Source organism: Hyla sarda, chromosome 3, assembly GCF_029499605.1.
Source record: "Hyla sarda isolate aHylSar1 chromosome 3, aHylSar1.hap1, whole genome shotgun sequence".
Lineage (NCBI taxonomy): Eukaryota > Metazoa > Chordata > Amphibia > Anura > Hylidae > Hyla > Hyla sarda.
The window spans coordinates 122,497,862-122,512,589 of record NC_079191.1 but is presented as its reverse complement, the minus strand read 5'-3'; the positions used below and the strand labels follow the sequence as shown (position 1 = coordinate 122,512,589).

The 14,728-nt window shown below is 43.6% G+C and overlaps 1 protein-coding gene across 3 annotated transcripts in view; it reads right to left on the bottom strand.

Moving 5' to 3' along the window:
- Positions 1-14,728, bottom strand: part of MED12L (mediator complex subunit 12L) — a 627,340-nt gene that overhangs the window by 40,148 nt on the left and 572,464 nt on the right. For all 3 annotated transcript variants that reach the window (XM_056564946.1, XM_056564945.1, XM_056564947.1), the window contains exons 36-39: positions 14,508-14,669; positions 13,869-14,237; positions 4,477-4,630; positions 2,450-2,664 (exon numbers count right to left, since the gene is read on the bottom strand). In XM_056564946.1, coding sequence (XP_056420921.1) covers positions 2,450-2,664; positions 4,477-4,630; positions 13,869-14,237; positions 14,508-14,669 — 900 coding nt within the window. The remainder of the gene's footprint in view (positions 1-2,449; positions 2,665-4,476; positions 4,631-13,868; positions 14,238-14,507; positions 14,670-14,728) is intronic.

Sequence of the window (14,728 nt, the reverse complement as noted above, 5' to 3'; positions counted from 1 at the left end):
ATTGGCAGACTGGTTCAGGATGACAGACAGGCAACAATAGCTCAAATAACCACTCAAGGTACAACCAAGGTATAAGGGTCCCTTAGTACAGCAACTGCTTGATGCCATCATGTCTTTATAAGGCAAAATCTCTGCGGAATGTTTCCATCACCTTGTAGAAAGTATGCCATGAAAAATGAAGGCAGTTCTGAAGGCAAAGGAGAAGTCCAACCTGGTACCCAATAAAGTGGCCAGTGAGTGTATATCTATACTGTCAATCACACATATTTTTCAAGGGGCTTCCTACAATAATTGCTGGATGTATTATTTAAAGGAGTACTCTGATATAAAAAAAAATGGCACCATAGCGAAGTGCTCTTGAATACCTTTCATTAGAGGTCCTGCTCGGCAAAATCGGTCCAGCCGTTATCCTGCAATCCTCCCCGGTAATTTTGCTCACTTCCGGGTACTGTAAGCATGGCCGTGACGTCAGCATTGACGTTTTCCCAGCATGCTTACTCCTCTTCTTCCGCTCCCAACCCCTCCCTCACTCCTGTTCCCTACCCCACAAATTATAATATGTAACGCCCCAAGCTGCCTCCCCTTCTTGTGATCCCCACCCCCTGCTACTTCTCCATCTCCTCCCACTCTGCCTTCGCCAATACTCCGCTGCAGTATTGGCGTAGAATGCTTTGTGAATATAACAGACAGTTACGGCGGCGTAACTATCTGTTATATTACTGGTTGAACAAAATCACATGTCCGGTCCTTCTATGCTGGCGAGTGCGCATGCGCGCGACTCGCCAGATGATAGGAGGAAGGTTAAATAGGCGCTTACTCAGCCCAGCGAATGCCGGCTGAGTAAACGTACAGCATTATGAATATGCAATTTGGGGCGTCACATAGGCACACTGGATGGGGAGGGCTAACTGAAGGAAGGTAAGCAGAAACGATGATGTATGACACGCACCGCTGACACACACATACTGTGGAACGAAAGTCATAATGCTGTGAGGGAGGCTGCACTTCCGGATACGCAGAAACACATGGATCCTTACACAGAAGGCAATGGAGGTAATTGGGAGTCTTATATAACTTTGTAAATCCTAGCTAATGGTGTAAAAAAGATTTAGGTTAGAGTACTCCTGTCACGATTCGGCTAGCTGGATGTGGATCCTTTGTGTCAGCGAGGGATTGGCGTGGACCGTGCCGGTGGACCGGTTCTAAGATGCTACTGGTATTCACCAGAGCCCGCCGCAAAGCGGGATGGTCTTGCTGCGGCGGTAGCAACCAGGTCGTATCCACTGGCAATGGCTCAACCTCGCTGACTGCTGAGAAGGCGTGGGACAGAAGGACTAGGCAGAGACAAGGTCAGACGTAGCAGAAGGTCGGGGCAGGCGGCAAGGTTCGTAGTCAATATGGATGGCAGGAGATCTGGAAACACAGGCTTTGGACAACACTAAACGCTTTCACTGGCACAAGGCAACAAGATCCGGCAAGGGAGTGCAGGGGAAGTGAGGTATTATAGCCAGGGAGCAGGTGGAAGCTAATAGGCTAATTGGGCCAAGCACCAATCATTGGTGCACTGGCCCTTTAAATCTTATAGAGCTGGCACGCGCGCGCCCTAAGGAGCGGAGCCGCGCGCGCCAGGACATGACAGCCGGGGCCCGGGACAGGTAAGTGACTTGGGATGCGATTCGCGAGCGGGCGCGTCCCGCTATGCGAATCGCATCCCCGCCGGCAATGTCAGTGCAGCGCTCCCGGTCAGCAGGTCTGACCGGGGCGCTGCAGAGAGAAGAATGCCGCGAGCGCTCCGGGGAGGAGCAGAGACCCGGAGCGCTCGACGTAACAACTCCTTTAAGGTTCCACCTATTTTTTACATCGTGTTGGATGTATAAATAAGTCTTGGAAGTATACACTGAGGGTGAGTGCCACTTCTCTTTTTCCTATTCACCTGTAGATTATATAGGGTTGAACGGATTCTATATTTTAAAATAGAGCACCATCCCTTTAGCTTTTTGTCACCCTGACACCCTGTCAATATTACAGCATGCACAGAGCCAGTTTCACTTCTTTTGTCATGGTTTATGGATTTTTTAGCTAAATAGTGACCGGAAGCAAAATGTATGACTATGATATAAGTACATATGGATTCATTTAGCTTTGAGATTGTAACATCACAGAAACCATAAGAGCACAATAAATCTGCATTATCACGATGACATGTGTACAAACATGATTGGAGTTATTGCTTCTTTAAACTTTCAATTTGTTCTTCATGACAAGAAAGGACACAACACATGTGGAGAGGGGATTAGGTAGACATTTTTCCTTTCTCCTGTCATCAAGTGGTAACATGTGGCCTACATCCTTCTTGGAGGGGTCATTCTAGTTTTTACGCATCATTAGCAAAGGAAGTCTGAGAAGCTAATATACTGACTGGTACAATATGGGGGATTAACACATATACCTGCTGAAGTGTTCTTGCTTGTACATGTTGCCGAAGTAGCCGTTGTTGCTGCTGCTGTTGCAATAGTTTCAGCTGTAAAAGCTGCTGTTGAGGGCTGATGGCGTGCATGGAGGGCGGCTGCATTACTGTGCCCGAACGTCTCTGTAACATGTTTGTCAGGGCTTGCTTTGTGTTTGTAGGAAGAAATGAACCCACTGAATCCATTCTGGAGCCAACTATAGCAAAAATATGATTAATATTGTAACTAAAAGTGTGTATACCATGATGCATATTATAAAGTTTAATATTTAGACCCATAGCCTATAAGAAAGCTGATGTATATTCGGGGGGAAGTTGGGGGTTGTATTCCCATGGTCGACTCCCCTGCGATCATACATTTATCATCTGTCCAGTAGACGGGAGATTAGGAACAGTATTTTGGTCGGAAAACCTTGTAAAAGAGGTTTTACATACTTAAAGGGGTACTCCCAACCTAGACATATTATCCCCTATCCAAAGGATAGGGGATAAGATGTCTGATCGCAGGGGTCCCGCCGCTGGGGACCCCCGCAATATTGCATGCAGCACACACCTGTTTCTTGTCCGGAAGCGCTGGAGGGTCTGGGTCGCGACCACGGCCGTCACGCCCCTTCCCATAGACTTACATTGAGGGGATGGGGCGTGAAGTTACACGGGGGCGGAGTCCTGACATCACAGACTTCCGTTCCCGGGTTCGCGACCCAGACCCTCCAGCGCTTCCGGACAAGAAACAGGTGGGTGCCGCATGCAATATTGCGGGGGTCCCCAGTGGCGGGACCCCTGCGATCAGACATCATATGCCCTATCCTTTGGATAGGGGATAAGACGTCTAGGGTTGGAGTACCCCTTTAAAGAAGCACTCTGGTTTTTTTTCTTTGCCAATATCATGAACACTCACCATCACTAGTCATAAAGCAACATTTGCTTTATTGTTTTATTCCAGTGCAGCTGCATCCATGAGTTTTATTACTATAACTTGGTCATGTGATCACCAGTCTGACTCTCCAAACCTTCCAGTGCTAAGGTATTAGAGCTGAATGTCAGTACTGGGTTCTGACTGCCTATAAACTACAGCATGACATCATCACCTACCAGCCCCCCATCTGTTAGCTCCCAGACCCCTCCCCATATCTCCCCTGCCCCCAACTGCCTGCTGCTGCTATTTCTATGGAATCAGGAGATAACATAGTTATACACCTCTCTTTTTGCTGTGTTTTTGCTGTGATTTTACCCACATTGTAGCAAAAATGGTGATGTTTAAAGGGGTTGTCCTTTAAGACTACACACTGGTTGCGCGTAGTACTGCAGCTCAGTCCCATTCACTTCAATGGAGCTGAACTGCAATACCAGACACAATGGCCCATATTTATCAAACTGTGTGAGAGAAAAACTGGAGGGATTTTCCTATAGCAACCAATCACAGCTCAGCTTTCACTTTACCAGAGTTTGTTAGCTGAGCTGTGATTGGTCGCTGTGGTAAAATCACTCCAATTTTTCTCTTACACAGTTTGATAAATCTGGGCCAATGTGTGGAATGATGCAGTTTCTCAAAAAAAGAAGCTGTGTTTTTCTAATCCTGGACAACCCCTTAAATTGCAATTGTGCATTATTCTCTAATAAAAGCCTACGCAACACTAGAAGTAAAACAAATCCAAGAGTGTTACCTTAAAAAAATTCACGATTTAATTAAAAAACTAAAATAGCTGTATTTGGCTAAAACTAATATTAAAAAGGGCATTTATCAGATCAAAACAACATTTTTGTGATCCCTTTTTTTCACCAAAAGGTCACAAAGACTTTGTTATATCATTGAGGACATTCAGACATCTGAACAAAATATTACTACCTTGACAAAAAGAGGATATTGCTAGGACTCTCTGACATTGCTGTATAACCCTAACATATTATCATAGCTATTAGATTCTATTCTTCAATACAGGCCTGGAGAGCCGAAACTATCACTATAATGAAGTAATAAAATACTGAGTATAGTTAGTCACTATGCATACCTGACACGACAGATGGGTTCTGCAAGTAGAAGTTTGCCTGTGGCTGTCCTGCAATATTGTAACTCCATGTAGTGACTGGCATGTGATGTAACATTTGAGATGACAGCGGTGAAAAATTAGGTGGTGCTCGATATGCAGTATTTGGGGGATATTCCTGTGGGGTGAAAAATAATAAGGTTACATTTTTGCAGAAATCTTCATATACTAGTTTCCTAGTTCATACAAACCCATGTTATAAACTCTTTTTCAAGGAAAAAAACAGCTGTCTTCAATCAAATAGCTTAGTTAAAGTGGGCTGTAAGTAAGCACATGGCTACATATTACTAGCCATCTTGATTCTAGGCATAACTTTTATCTCCATAGTCCTTTCTTTTTTTATACTGAGATATAAGACTTTTTGTTTAAATGCAAATAAGGCTCAAAAGCCCAGGTAAGTCCAGCCCATGTCCTCTTTATCTAGTGTATATCAGTCAAATGGGGTAGGTGGATGCAAGCGGGCCTGTGGGCGGTAATAAAGAAGACATTGGTTGGACTTACCAGGGCTCTTGCTGTGCTGGGGAACACCCCTTGGGCTTTTAAGCCTAATTTGTATGATAACAAAAATACTTACATCTTAGCACTGGAAATGACTATGAAGATAAAAGAGGCAATGTCTGGAATCCTGATGATTAGCCCTATCCAGCCATGGTTTTAATTATACACTTGTTTTGCTGCTAACAGGTGTGTTTAAAAGGGGTTAACCTATGATTAATGTTATCCCCTATCAGGATAACTTGCTGATCGGTGGTGGTCTGATGGCTGGGACCCCACTGATCACGAGACTGGAGGTTAATTGTCCCCTAAGTGAATGGGGCAGCAGGGTGCATGTGTGATCATGGCTCCATTCCCTCTTTATCAGATAAATTGCAGATGGCTTAACTTGGCTATGTTGAGAAGTCTCATGAAGTGAATGGACCAGTAGTGGAACATGCATGAATCATTGTTGAGAGACAAATGACCTTTCTTCTCATGAACAGTAGGGACAACAATAGTCAGACCACCACTGATCAGTTAGTTATCTCCTTTCTTGTTAATCTATATATATAAAACTCAATGGCCCTCATTTACTATTGCAAACCCGACATATTTTGTCGGGTCGTGTGCCAGATTCTCCATTTTACTAAGAAAATGGGTTTTTGTTTCAAGTTCCATGCAAGTATATGGGACTTCCAGTACCTTACTCCACAAGCACCGCTCTTCATCTCCTGGTGAATGTGTCACTCTGGCTTGCAAGCCCCACCCCTCTTATTATCTACCCTTTTTGTGCATCGGTCTGGCTTGCAAATCACGCCCACTCCCACAAAGCCACGTCCCCTTCTATTTTCAGCCTACAATATCTTCATCACAAATCAGTCCCACCTGAGGACGGGATATGAGGACAGGATATGAGGTTGGGATATGAGGACAGCATATGAGGACGGGATATGAAGACGGGATGTAAGGTTGGGATATGAAGACGGGATATGAGGATGGCATATGAAGACGGGATATGCGGATGGGATATGAGGACGAGATATGAGGATGGGATATGAGGTCGGGATATGAGGTCGAGATATGAGGACGGGATAGGAGGTCGGGATAGGAGGTCGGGATAGGAGGTCGGGATAGGAGGTCGGAATATGAGGTCGAGATATGAGGATGGGATATAAGGATGGAATATGAGGTCGAGATATAAGGGTGGGATATAAGGTCGGGATATGAGGACGGGATATGAGGTTGAGATATGAGGACGGGATATGGGGTTGGGATAGGATATGGCAACAATATATGAGGATGGGATATGAAGTCAAAAGCTTCCTCCTTTGTTGAAGGAAAAACCCGGGCAACGCCGGGTACTCAGCTAGTAGAGAATAATCTTTGGATAACCTCTTTAAGTTTGTATAGTTGCATGATAAAATATTGTCTTCATTAGGATAAGTTTCCACACAGGTTTTTTTCTGGCAGTTTTTGGAATACTGCCACTGCAGTTTTTGGGCCAAAGTCAGAAGTGGATCCATAAGGGAGGAGAAGTGTAAGTCCTTCCTTTATATGTCATATTCCTTTTGAATACACTTCTGGCTTTGGCTCAAAAACTGCTAGAAAATAACCTGTGTGGAAACCTAGCCTGATAGTAGCTCAGATGGCTGCCATTTGTAGTAATGACACTTTTTACTTTCTTATGCTTTATATATTATCATTCATATAGCACACTTGGGCATTACATGGCTGGTTAGTTTTATCTCCTAATATAGCGAAATAAATAGACAGCTGCTAAAAACAAAACCCGAATTTGCTGTGTGAACAAAACCTTACTTTGTAGGTCTAGATCAGTGGTCACCAAACAGTGGCCCTCCAAATGTTACAAAACTACAATTCCCAGCATGCCCGGACAGCCATTGTCTAGATCACAGAGAGAGGGGAATTTTCCACTGTATAAAGTTATTATTGGCCCCTCTCTAAAAGAAGGTTGTCTTACTTTGGCATGTAAGTCCAATGAGTGCTAGAAAGGTTTCAGAATATGTAGCAACACACCCCATAGACCATAGCAACACCCATTTGTCAATTTATCCACACATTTCCAGGAGAAATAGCTGAACGGACAATTTAGAGAACCAAGGAAAAATGTTGCAGCATTGTATTTTCATCATGTGTGTATATGTGTCTAAGATAATTAAATAGTCCCATCTGGGACAGGGACTGATCTGCATGATGGCAATCTCTGTACAGTGCTGCAGAATATGTTGGTGTTATATAAGCAACTTGAATGAATACTTTAATGGATCTATTCACTGTACTGAAATACATAAGTCAGGAGAGTCTACAGATCCTCTTTAACTTAATACATAATACAAGTCCTGTCAGCTTGTTATATACATTCTTAAACCATTGCCCTACAGGGCTGTTCTGTATTTGTTTTGTTATGTGCATCCACATATCATCTCCTATAGAGCTAAAAGGACAACATATCTTGTATGAATAAAAGGAAAGCTCTTTTTTTTATCTCTTAAACCTCTTTCATACTGCATCTCCTTAAAAAAAAAAAAAAATGTTTACAGATGAGTTCTCAAAGAAAAGTAGCTAAATTAAAGGGTACCCTGATTGCCATAGCAACCGATAGGATTCCAATTACCATTTCTGGGGGAAGGGATCAAAAGTAAAGCTATAGTCTGACAGGTTACCATAGGCAACACCTTTAGTTTTCAATAATTTATCCAGTGGAGTATTGCATGGCCTATAAGACTTCAGAGACATGTTACCCCCTCAGTCCCATGGCAACAGCTTTACCCTGCTGGGACCCCCCACCCCCACCATGAATTGGGCCCGCCTCTCACACTGAACTTACCCTTCAGTAGCTTTTTCCCTGAGCACTCTGGCCTCCACCCGCAGAGACACAATCGAGTGATGGTTCGTCACTCATCTCTCAGGGTGGTGGCCAGGCCCTATACAGAAAATGGTGGGGAATCTCAGTGGCTGAGCCTCTTTATTGAAAGCCGAGGTACGTGCTCTCAAATCACCCAAGTGCAAGTAAAAAGTGCAAGTGTTCACACAAAAAAACGTGCATGAGGATCCGGTCTATCGCAAGCCCTTCTCCGAAAGGAGAGAGGCCCCCCAACAAACCAAACCCTTCGCCTCCGGGCCAAAAGGCACCTGCAAGGATCCAGGTACGATGTCCCCTTTTGCCGAAGCTACTCAGGGACCGAAAGTGTTCCCAGCAGACAACTAGGCGTGAACCAGGTTGTCACCAAGGAACCAGTAAAACCGGTTTGGCATCCTGCCGAAACAGGATGCCACGGGGTATAGCAGGGAGGTGAGGAACCTAATGGCCACACACACCTCCCCTAGACCGGCAGGAGGGACACCCAAAAGGGCTACCGCACCCTACCAAATCCTTGTGGACAAACGAACACAAAAAGTGGACACAGTGACAAAAAAAAAAAGTGGATATGCGCAGTGTGTAATACTGCCCAGACATCCGACCGAATCTATAAAAAATTCCCCGATCCTAGCCGTAAGGCCGGGATACTAAGGGTGAGTGCCCAGAAGAGTGAGAGAAAAAGTGCATGCTATGTGCTTTCATTCAAGTGGGGTTGCCAATCCCAAGTGAATTCCGGCACCCTGGGGTCACCACTCCCATGGCACTTGTGCACCTCGGCCTTCCCTCTACCCGGACCTTAAGGCCAGATCCAGCAGGGAACAGGTCTCATCGGGCATGACTGCTGTGCTATACAGCCATCCCTTGTACACCCGTCCTTCTGTGTGGTTCCCCATCCTGATTAGGTGGTCTTCCACACCGCCAACTAACAGGAAAGGTACTACACTTGATCTTAGCCAAAAGGCCAGAAAGTGAGCCTCCACCTACCCAATCCTGTGGTTAGGAGAGCAATACCTCTTTCTTCTGGAGGAGAGCTACTTTGCAAACTTTTTTTTCCAATGGCGCATGGCTTTTAATGGTATGTTTACACAGGGAAATAGCCACACTGAAAATTTCTGGGCAAACATTCTGCAAACAGCAGGCACTGGAGGAATATACCAATTTAGGACTGCTCGGAAATGCACAATTACCATAGATGGCAGTAAATTAGCAAGCATGCCAGAATTTGGATTTCCCCAGCAGCTAATCCCATTCAAAGCAATAGGATTCTGAATTTCCAAGCTCAATTTTTCCCTCAAATTCCACTTTGTGTGAACATGCCCTAAAAATCCACAGGCCAGTTTGGACAATGGGAGGAATAAATTAAATCTGAATAATAGCAAAACTGTCTCGCTTTCTGACAGCAAACAATCACAGCTCAGCTTTTATGTCTTAAAGGGGTACTCTGCCCCTAGACATCTTATCCCCTATCCTTTGGATAGGGGATAAGATGTCTGATTGTGGGGGATGCTGCCACTGGGGACCCCTGTGATCTCCCTGCTACATCCGGCATTGGTTTGGAGCACCGGAGGCTCGTGAAGTCATGGCCACACCCTCTTGTGATGTCACGGCCACACCTTTCAATGCAAGTCTATGGGAGGGGGCGTGACAGCCGTCACGCCCCCTCCCATAGACATGCATTGAGGGGCGTGGCCGTGACATCACAAAAGGGTGTGGCCATGATGTCAAAAGCATCCGCCCCGCATCGCCAGTCATCCGGCACGGAGCAAAGTTTGCACCGTGCACCGGATGTCTGGGGTGCCGCAGCTGATACCGGGACCCCCACGATCAGACATCTGATGTCTAGGGGCGGAGTACCCCTTTAAGGCTAAGTTCACATTTCCTCACTGAATTTCTATTTAATAACCATGGCACACAACTCATTTGAAGCAGATTCCAAGCAGGATTTCCATATGGAAATTTTACCTGGAATCCTTGCGGAATCAAAGCCCCATTGATATCAATGAAAGGTTTTGACAAGGAGTATTCTCTGTTTCAAGAATGGATATGAACCTTTCATTGACATCAATGGGGCTTTGATTCCAGGCAGAATTTCCACATGTAAATATTGTTTGGAATCTGCTTTAAATTACTTGTGTTCCAGGGATTTTTGATGAAGAAGTAGAAGAAATCCAGAGAGGAAATTCTGCTGTGTGAACATAGCCTCATAACCTCTGGTTAAACAAGGCGGTTTTGCCATCAGTAAGTCATTTTTTCTCCTGTTGTCCCTTTAGTTTTATAAGATGAGACAGACTTTAATCTTCTTTTATGCTTTTTGATTATGAACCATGAGCCATGAAGAGTTAAAGGGGTACTCCCCTTGAAAAGTTTTTTTTTTTTTTTTTTTTAAATCAACTGGTGCCAGAAAGTTAACCAGATTTGTAAATTGCATTGTAATTGTAAGTTCTTTTCTTTTTGAATTTCCTTTCTATCTAACCACAGTGCTCTCTGCTGACACCTCTGTCCATTTTAGGAACTGTCCAGAGTAGGAGCAAATCCCCATAGCAAACCTCTCCTGCTCCGGACAACAGTTCCTGACATGGAGAGAGGTGTCAGCAGAGAGCACTGTGGTCAGACAGAAAGGAAATTCAAAAACAAAAGAACTTCCTTTGGAGCATACAACAGCTGATAAGTACAGAAAGGATTAAGATTTTTTAATAAAAGTAATTTACAAATCAGTTTAACTTTCTGGCACCAGTTGATTTAAAAAATAATGTTTTCCAGGAGAGTACCCCTTTAACAAGGACCAGATAAAGCTTACAATGGCCATTTCATGGTCACAATACCAGGCTTGCTACCGACAGTCAGATCTGGGGGATTTTTTATTATAATTTAACCATATCTTTGTTTCCTGTGTGGAAGAGCTGATTTAATATCAGTCTGTGGAAAAAAGATTTGTGGCTTTTCCATTCCTTTCTGGTCTCCACTTTCACCTCTAGCCTCGGGAACCAGAGATGTCTGTGTGGTTCTCGGGAATATAGAGAGAGACAGCGGAGGGGATGTAATCCGATACAGATCTTACAGTATATTTGGCATCTTCTTGCTTCTCACTAAATGCACATGTATGAACATTGCAAAAAATGTACTCGGCTATTTCACAACTGGTTTTCATTTTAACGTTTTGCAGCTTTAGCTACATAAGCTTCACAGGCCGAGTGCAATGACTTGTATTCTGCCTTAAAGGGACTTATTAATCTGTATAGCTATTTTACATATAGCTAACAAAGGTAGAACAAGCATACATGTGACCCTATAGCAAAATGTAGAATGAGACTCAAAACCATAAGGAACCAGAAGCTGCAAGTCATTCTTGTATACCTGCTAGAGTAGTGTTTCCCAAGCAGGGTGCCTCCAGCTGTTGCAAATCTATAACTCCCAGAATTTCCAGACAGCCATCGACTGTCCAGGCATGCTGGGAGTTGTAGTTTTGCAACAACTGTAGGCACACTGCTTGGGAAACACTGTGAATACTGACATCAGAGGGCCGGTGCAAGAAAAGTATACGGTTATTGTAAGGTATGCAATTTATTATTTCTTTATTATTTTTCATGCATTCTTATAGACACTAGAAAGTTGCTATTAAAGGAGTATTCCCACCTCTCCTAATAGCTTTCCGGCCCCCTCCAGCCTGTTTGCGGCCCACAAGAAGCCACGACCATCCAAAACAGGGGTGTTATGCATTTTGCGGAACTCCCATTGACATTAATGGCCGTTGCACAAGCAGCATAGCCCTTAAGAGAGTTTACGTAACTCTGAAAGTTAGGTGATCAGCGTAGTTTATGGGGCTACGCCATCTCCCATTAAAGTCAATAGGAGTTATGCAAAGTGAATAACACACTCTCTTTGAGTGTTTTTGGCTTCCCTTGGTAGCCATTATGGGAGATGGGAACACCATTTTAAAGGGGTACTCCACTGCCCCAGCGTTTGGAACATTTTGTTCAGAAACACTTGGATCAGGCCGGGGTCATGATGTCATGGGCACGCCCCTCATGACGTCACACCACATCCCCTCAATGCAAGTCTATGGGAGGGGGCATAGCGGCTGCCACGCCCCCTCCCATAGACTTGCATTGAAGTGGTGTGGTGTGACATCACAAGGGGCGTGGCCATGATGGCACGACCCCAGCCGCCCATACCCAGTGTTCTAAACGAACGCTGGGGGCTTCACAGAGATCGCGGGGTCCCAGTGGCATCAGACATAAGATGTCTAGGGGCAGATTACCCCTTTAAGGTGACAGTGGGCCTCTTTATTGAATTGGCCACTATGTAACTGCGTAGATTGCACATTTGGTATCTTGTCCTTACTTTTTTACTGTCTTAATCTATGTTCACACAGCGTAAATTATGTGAAATGTCTGCACTAGTTGACACTAGGACTCGGCAATGCGGTGTCTCTATAGATGGCAATGGTCAAATCTTTCTGCAGAGGCCAAAATCAGGATTTTGGCAGAGGAAATTTCACTGTGTGTAAAGTGCATAAGAATCCAATTGAAAACAATGGCCAACAGGAGTCAGGGAATTGTAGTTTTGCAACAGCTGGAGGGCCACAGTTTGCAGACCACTATGTTGGTTTGATGCAAAGCTGCATCTTATCTTGAAATTTTATTTTGTTGTTATTTGTGTCACAATAACTTGCTGAAAATGTGAATCACTAATGGTTATGACATAGTGGTAAATAAGGGAGTAACATCTGAGTATGAATTTTTCCCCTTAAGGCTATGTTCACTCGGGGTTAAAATAGCGGAATGTCTACTTAGAAAACATAGACAAACATTCCACACATTAATATGTTCCAGCAACACTAGAACCACTAGAAAATGCGCAGAAATTCCGCCGTGTAAGCATAGTCTAACTCTTGCAAGGAGGTTTAGACTTTCCCATAAGGAATCACCAGGTTACTTCCCCTGGAGTAGTCTCAAGGCTGCTGCATAGATGAGAAATAAAACCCAAGATGCAGCATTAATGCAGTAGGTAGAGTCAAATAGTAATGTTAAAGGGGTACTCCAGTGGAAAACTTTTTTTTTTTTTTTATCAACTGGTGTTAGAAAGTTAAACAGATTTGTAAATTACTTCTATTAAAAAATCTTAATCCTTCCAGTACTTATTAGCTGCTGAATACTACAGAGGAAATTATTTTCTTTTTGGAGCGCAGTGCTCTCTTCTGACATCTTGAGCACAGTGCTCTCTGCTGACATCTCTGTCCATTTTAAGAACTGTCCAGAGTAGGAGAAAATCCCCATAGCAAACATATGCTGCTCTTGACAGTTCCTAAAATGTGACAGAGATATCAGCAGGGAGCACTGTGGTCCTGATGTCAGCTGAGAGCTCTGTGTTCCAAAAAGAAAATAATTAGCTCTGTAGTATTCAGCAGCTAATAAGTACTGGAAGTATAAAGATTTTTTTTTATAGAAGTAGTTTACAAATCTGTTTAACTTTCTGGCACCAGTTGAGTTTAAAAAAAATAAGTTTTCCACCGGAGTACCCCTTTAACAAAATGGACCCTATCACTAAGACCCAAAGTGAAGGGAAAGGGTACCTATAAAAAGGGCATTTTGGGCACCCAGCGTTTGTTCATTTACGGGACCCATAGTGATGCAGTTTGGTTTTAAAGGACAGCACTGGCCGGGGGAAAGCTGCTGGGTACCAAAAAGGGCCCCGTGTGAAAATGTGCGTACATATTAAAGCTGTCAATTTGGGTTCTTCAAGTTTACTCTTACATCTCATGTGTTTTAAGTATATAATTATTTTGGCTATAACTCCATGAAATGTTCTGCTTCCTACTTTGTAGTTTAGTTTTCTTATGTTCAATCTTGATGAGCTGCTCATCAAAGGACATGAAGAAAACAGCTTTATATTCTGTAAACACAGTCAAAAATAACTCAAAGAAACATGGTCAAAAGCTGGAAGATGTAAAAGCCCTGCTACAAATTAGGAGCACACAAGGAATTAAATAGGAACATACATCTGTCCGTGGGTTGGCCTTGCTCTTACGCTTTCTGCCTTTGGATTTCTTTTCTTCCTCAGTTACTGATTTACTGGGATCAGAAAAGTCTGTTGCCTTCCCTTCTGGGTCCACAGACCCTGGAGTAGCAGGTTCTTCTTCCTCATCTTCTTCTTCTGGAGGAAGGGGCAATGGTTCAAGGTAGTAACTTGGAGGTTTGGGCTTTGGATGAGTGTGGTAAAGAAGAAGGTGATGCTGCTCTTCATATTTTATCACTTTCCTATCAACACGAACAGTTCCAAACCAGGACCAGGAGAGAGGAGCTGGGTTTTTATGACCTTCAAATAAGTCCCAAGGAGACACCTTCTGTTTAGTGGAAACTTGAAGACCCTATGTGAAAGAGCAAATACTTTCATTACTGCATTCCCCACACTGTATATATATATATATATATATATATATATATATATATATATATACTTTTAAGGGTAGGATTACACGTGCCGTATTTTGCTACGTATTTGCTGCCGTTTATTTTACCACCCATGGGAGACAATGGGTAGCAAATTCAGCTAAAAAAAATACCCAGCAAAATATGGCACGTCTGACCCTAGCCTAGTTGTGAAAAAAACGTCATCTACGTGTAGTGTATAGACTTGCCTGTTTCTTGTCAATAGAGTCAAATCCGGCAATTTTGTTGCCTTTTGTGTCAATAAGGGATCCCATTGGCTCACAGGTAATGACATCACAGGTCTGTTTTGGCAATGGTAAAAGTTGCCGGACTTTATCAATGCTCTCTGACCGTTTATCACCAAGTTCTTTCTATAAGAAGACAGAAAGTATAATTAACAACACCATAGAAAGTGTAGTTAAAACCATAC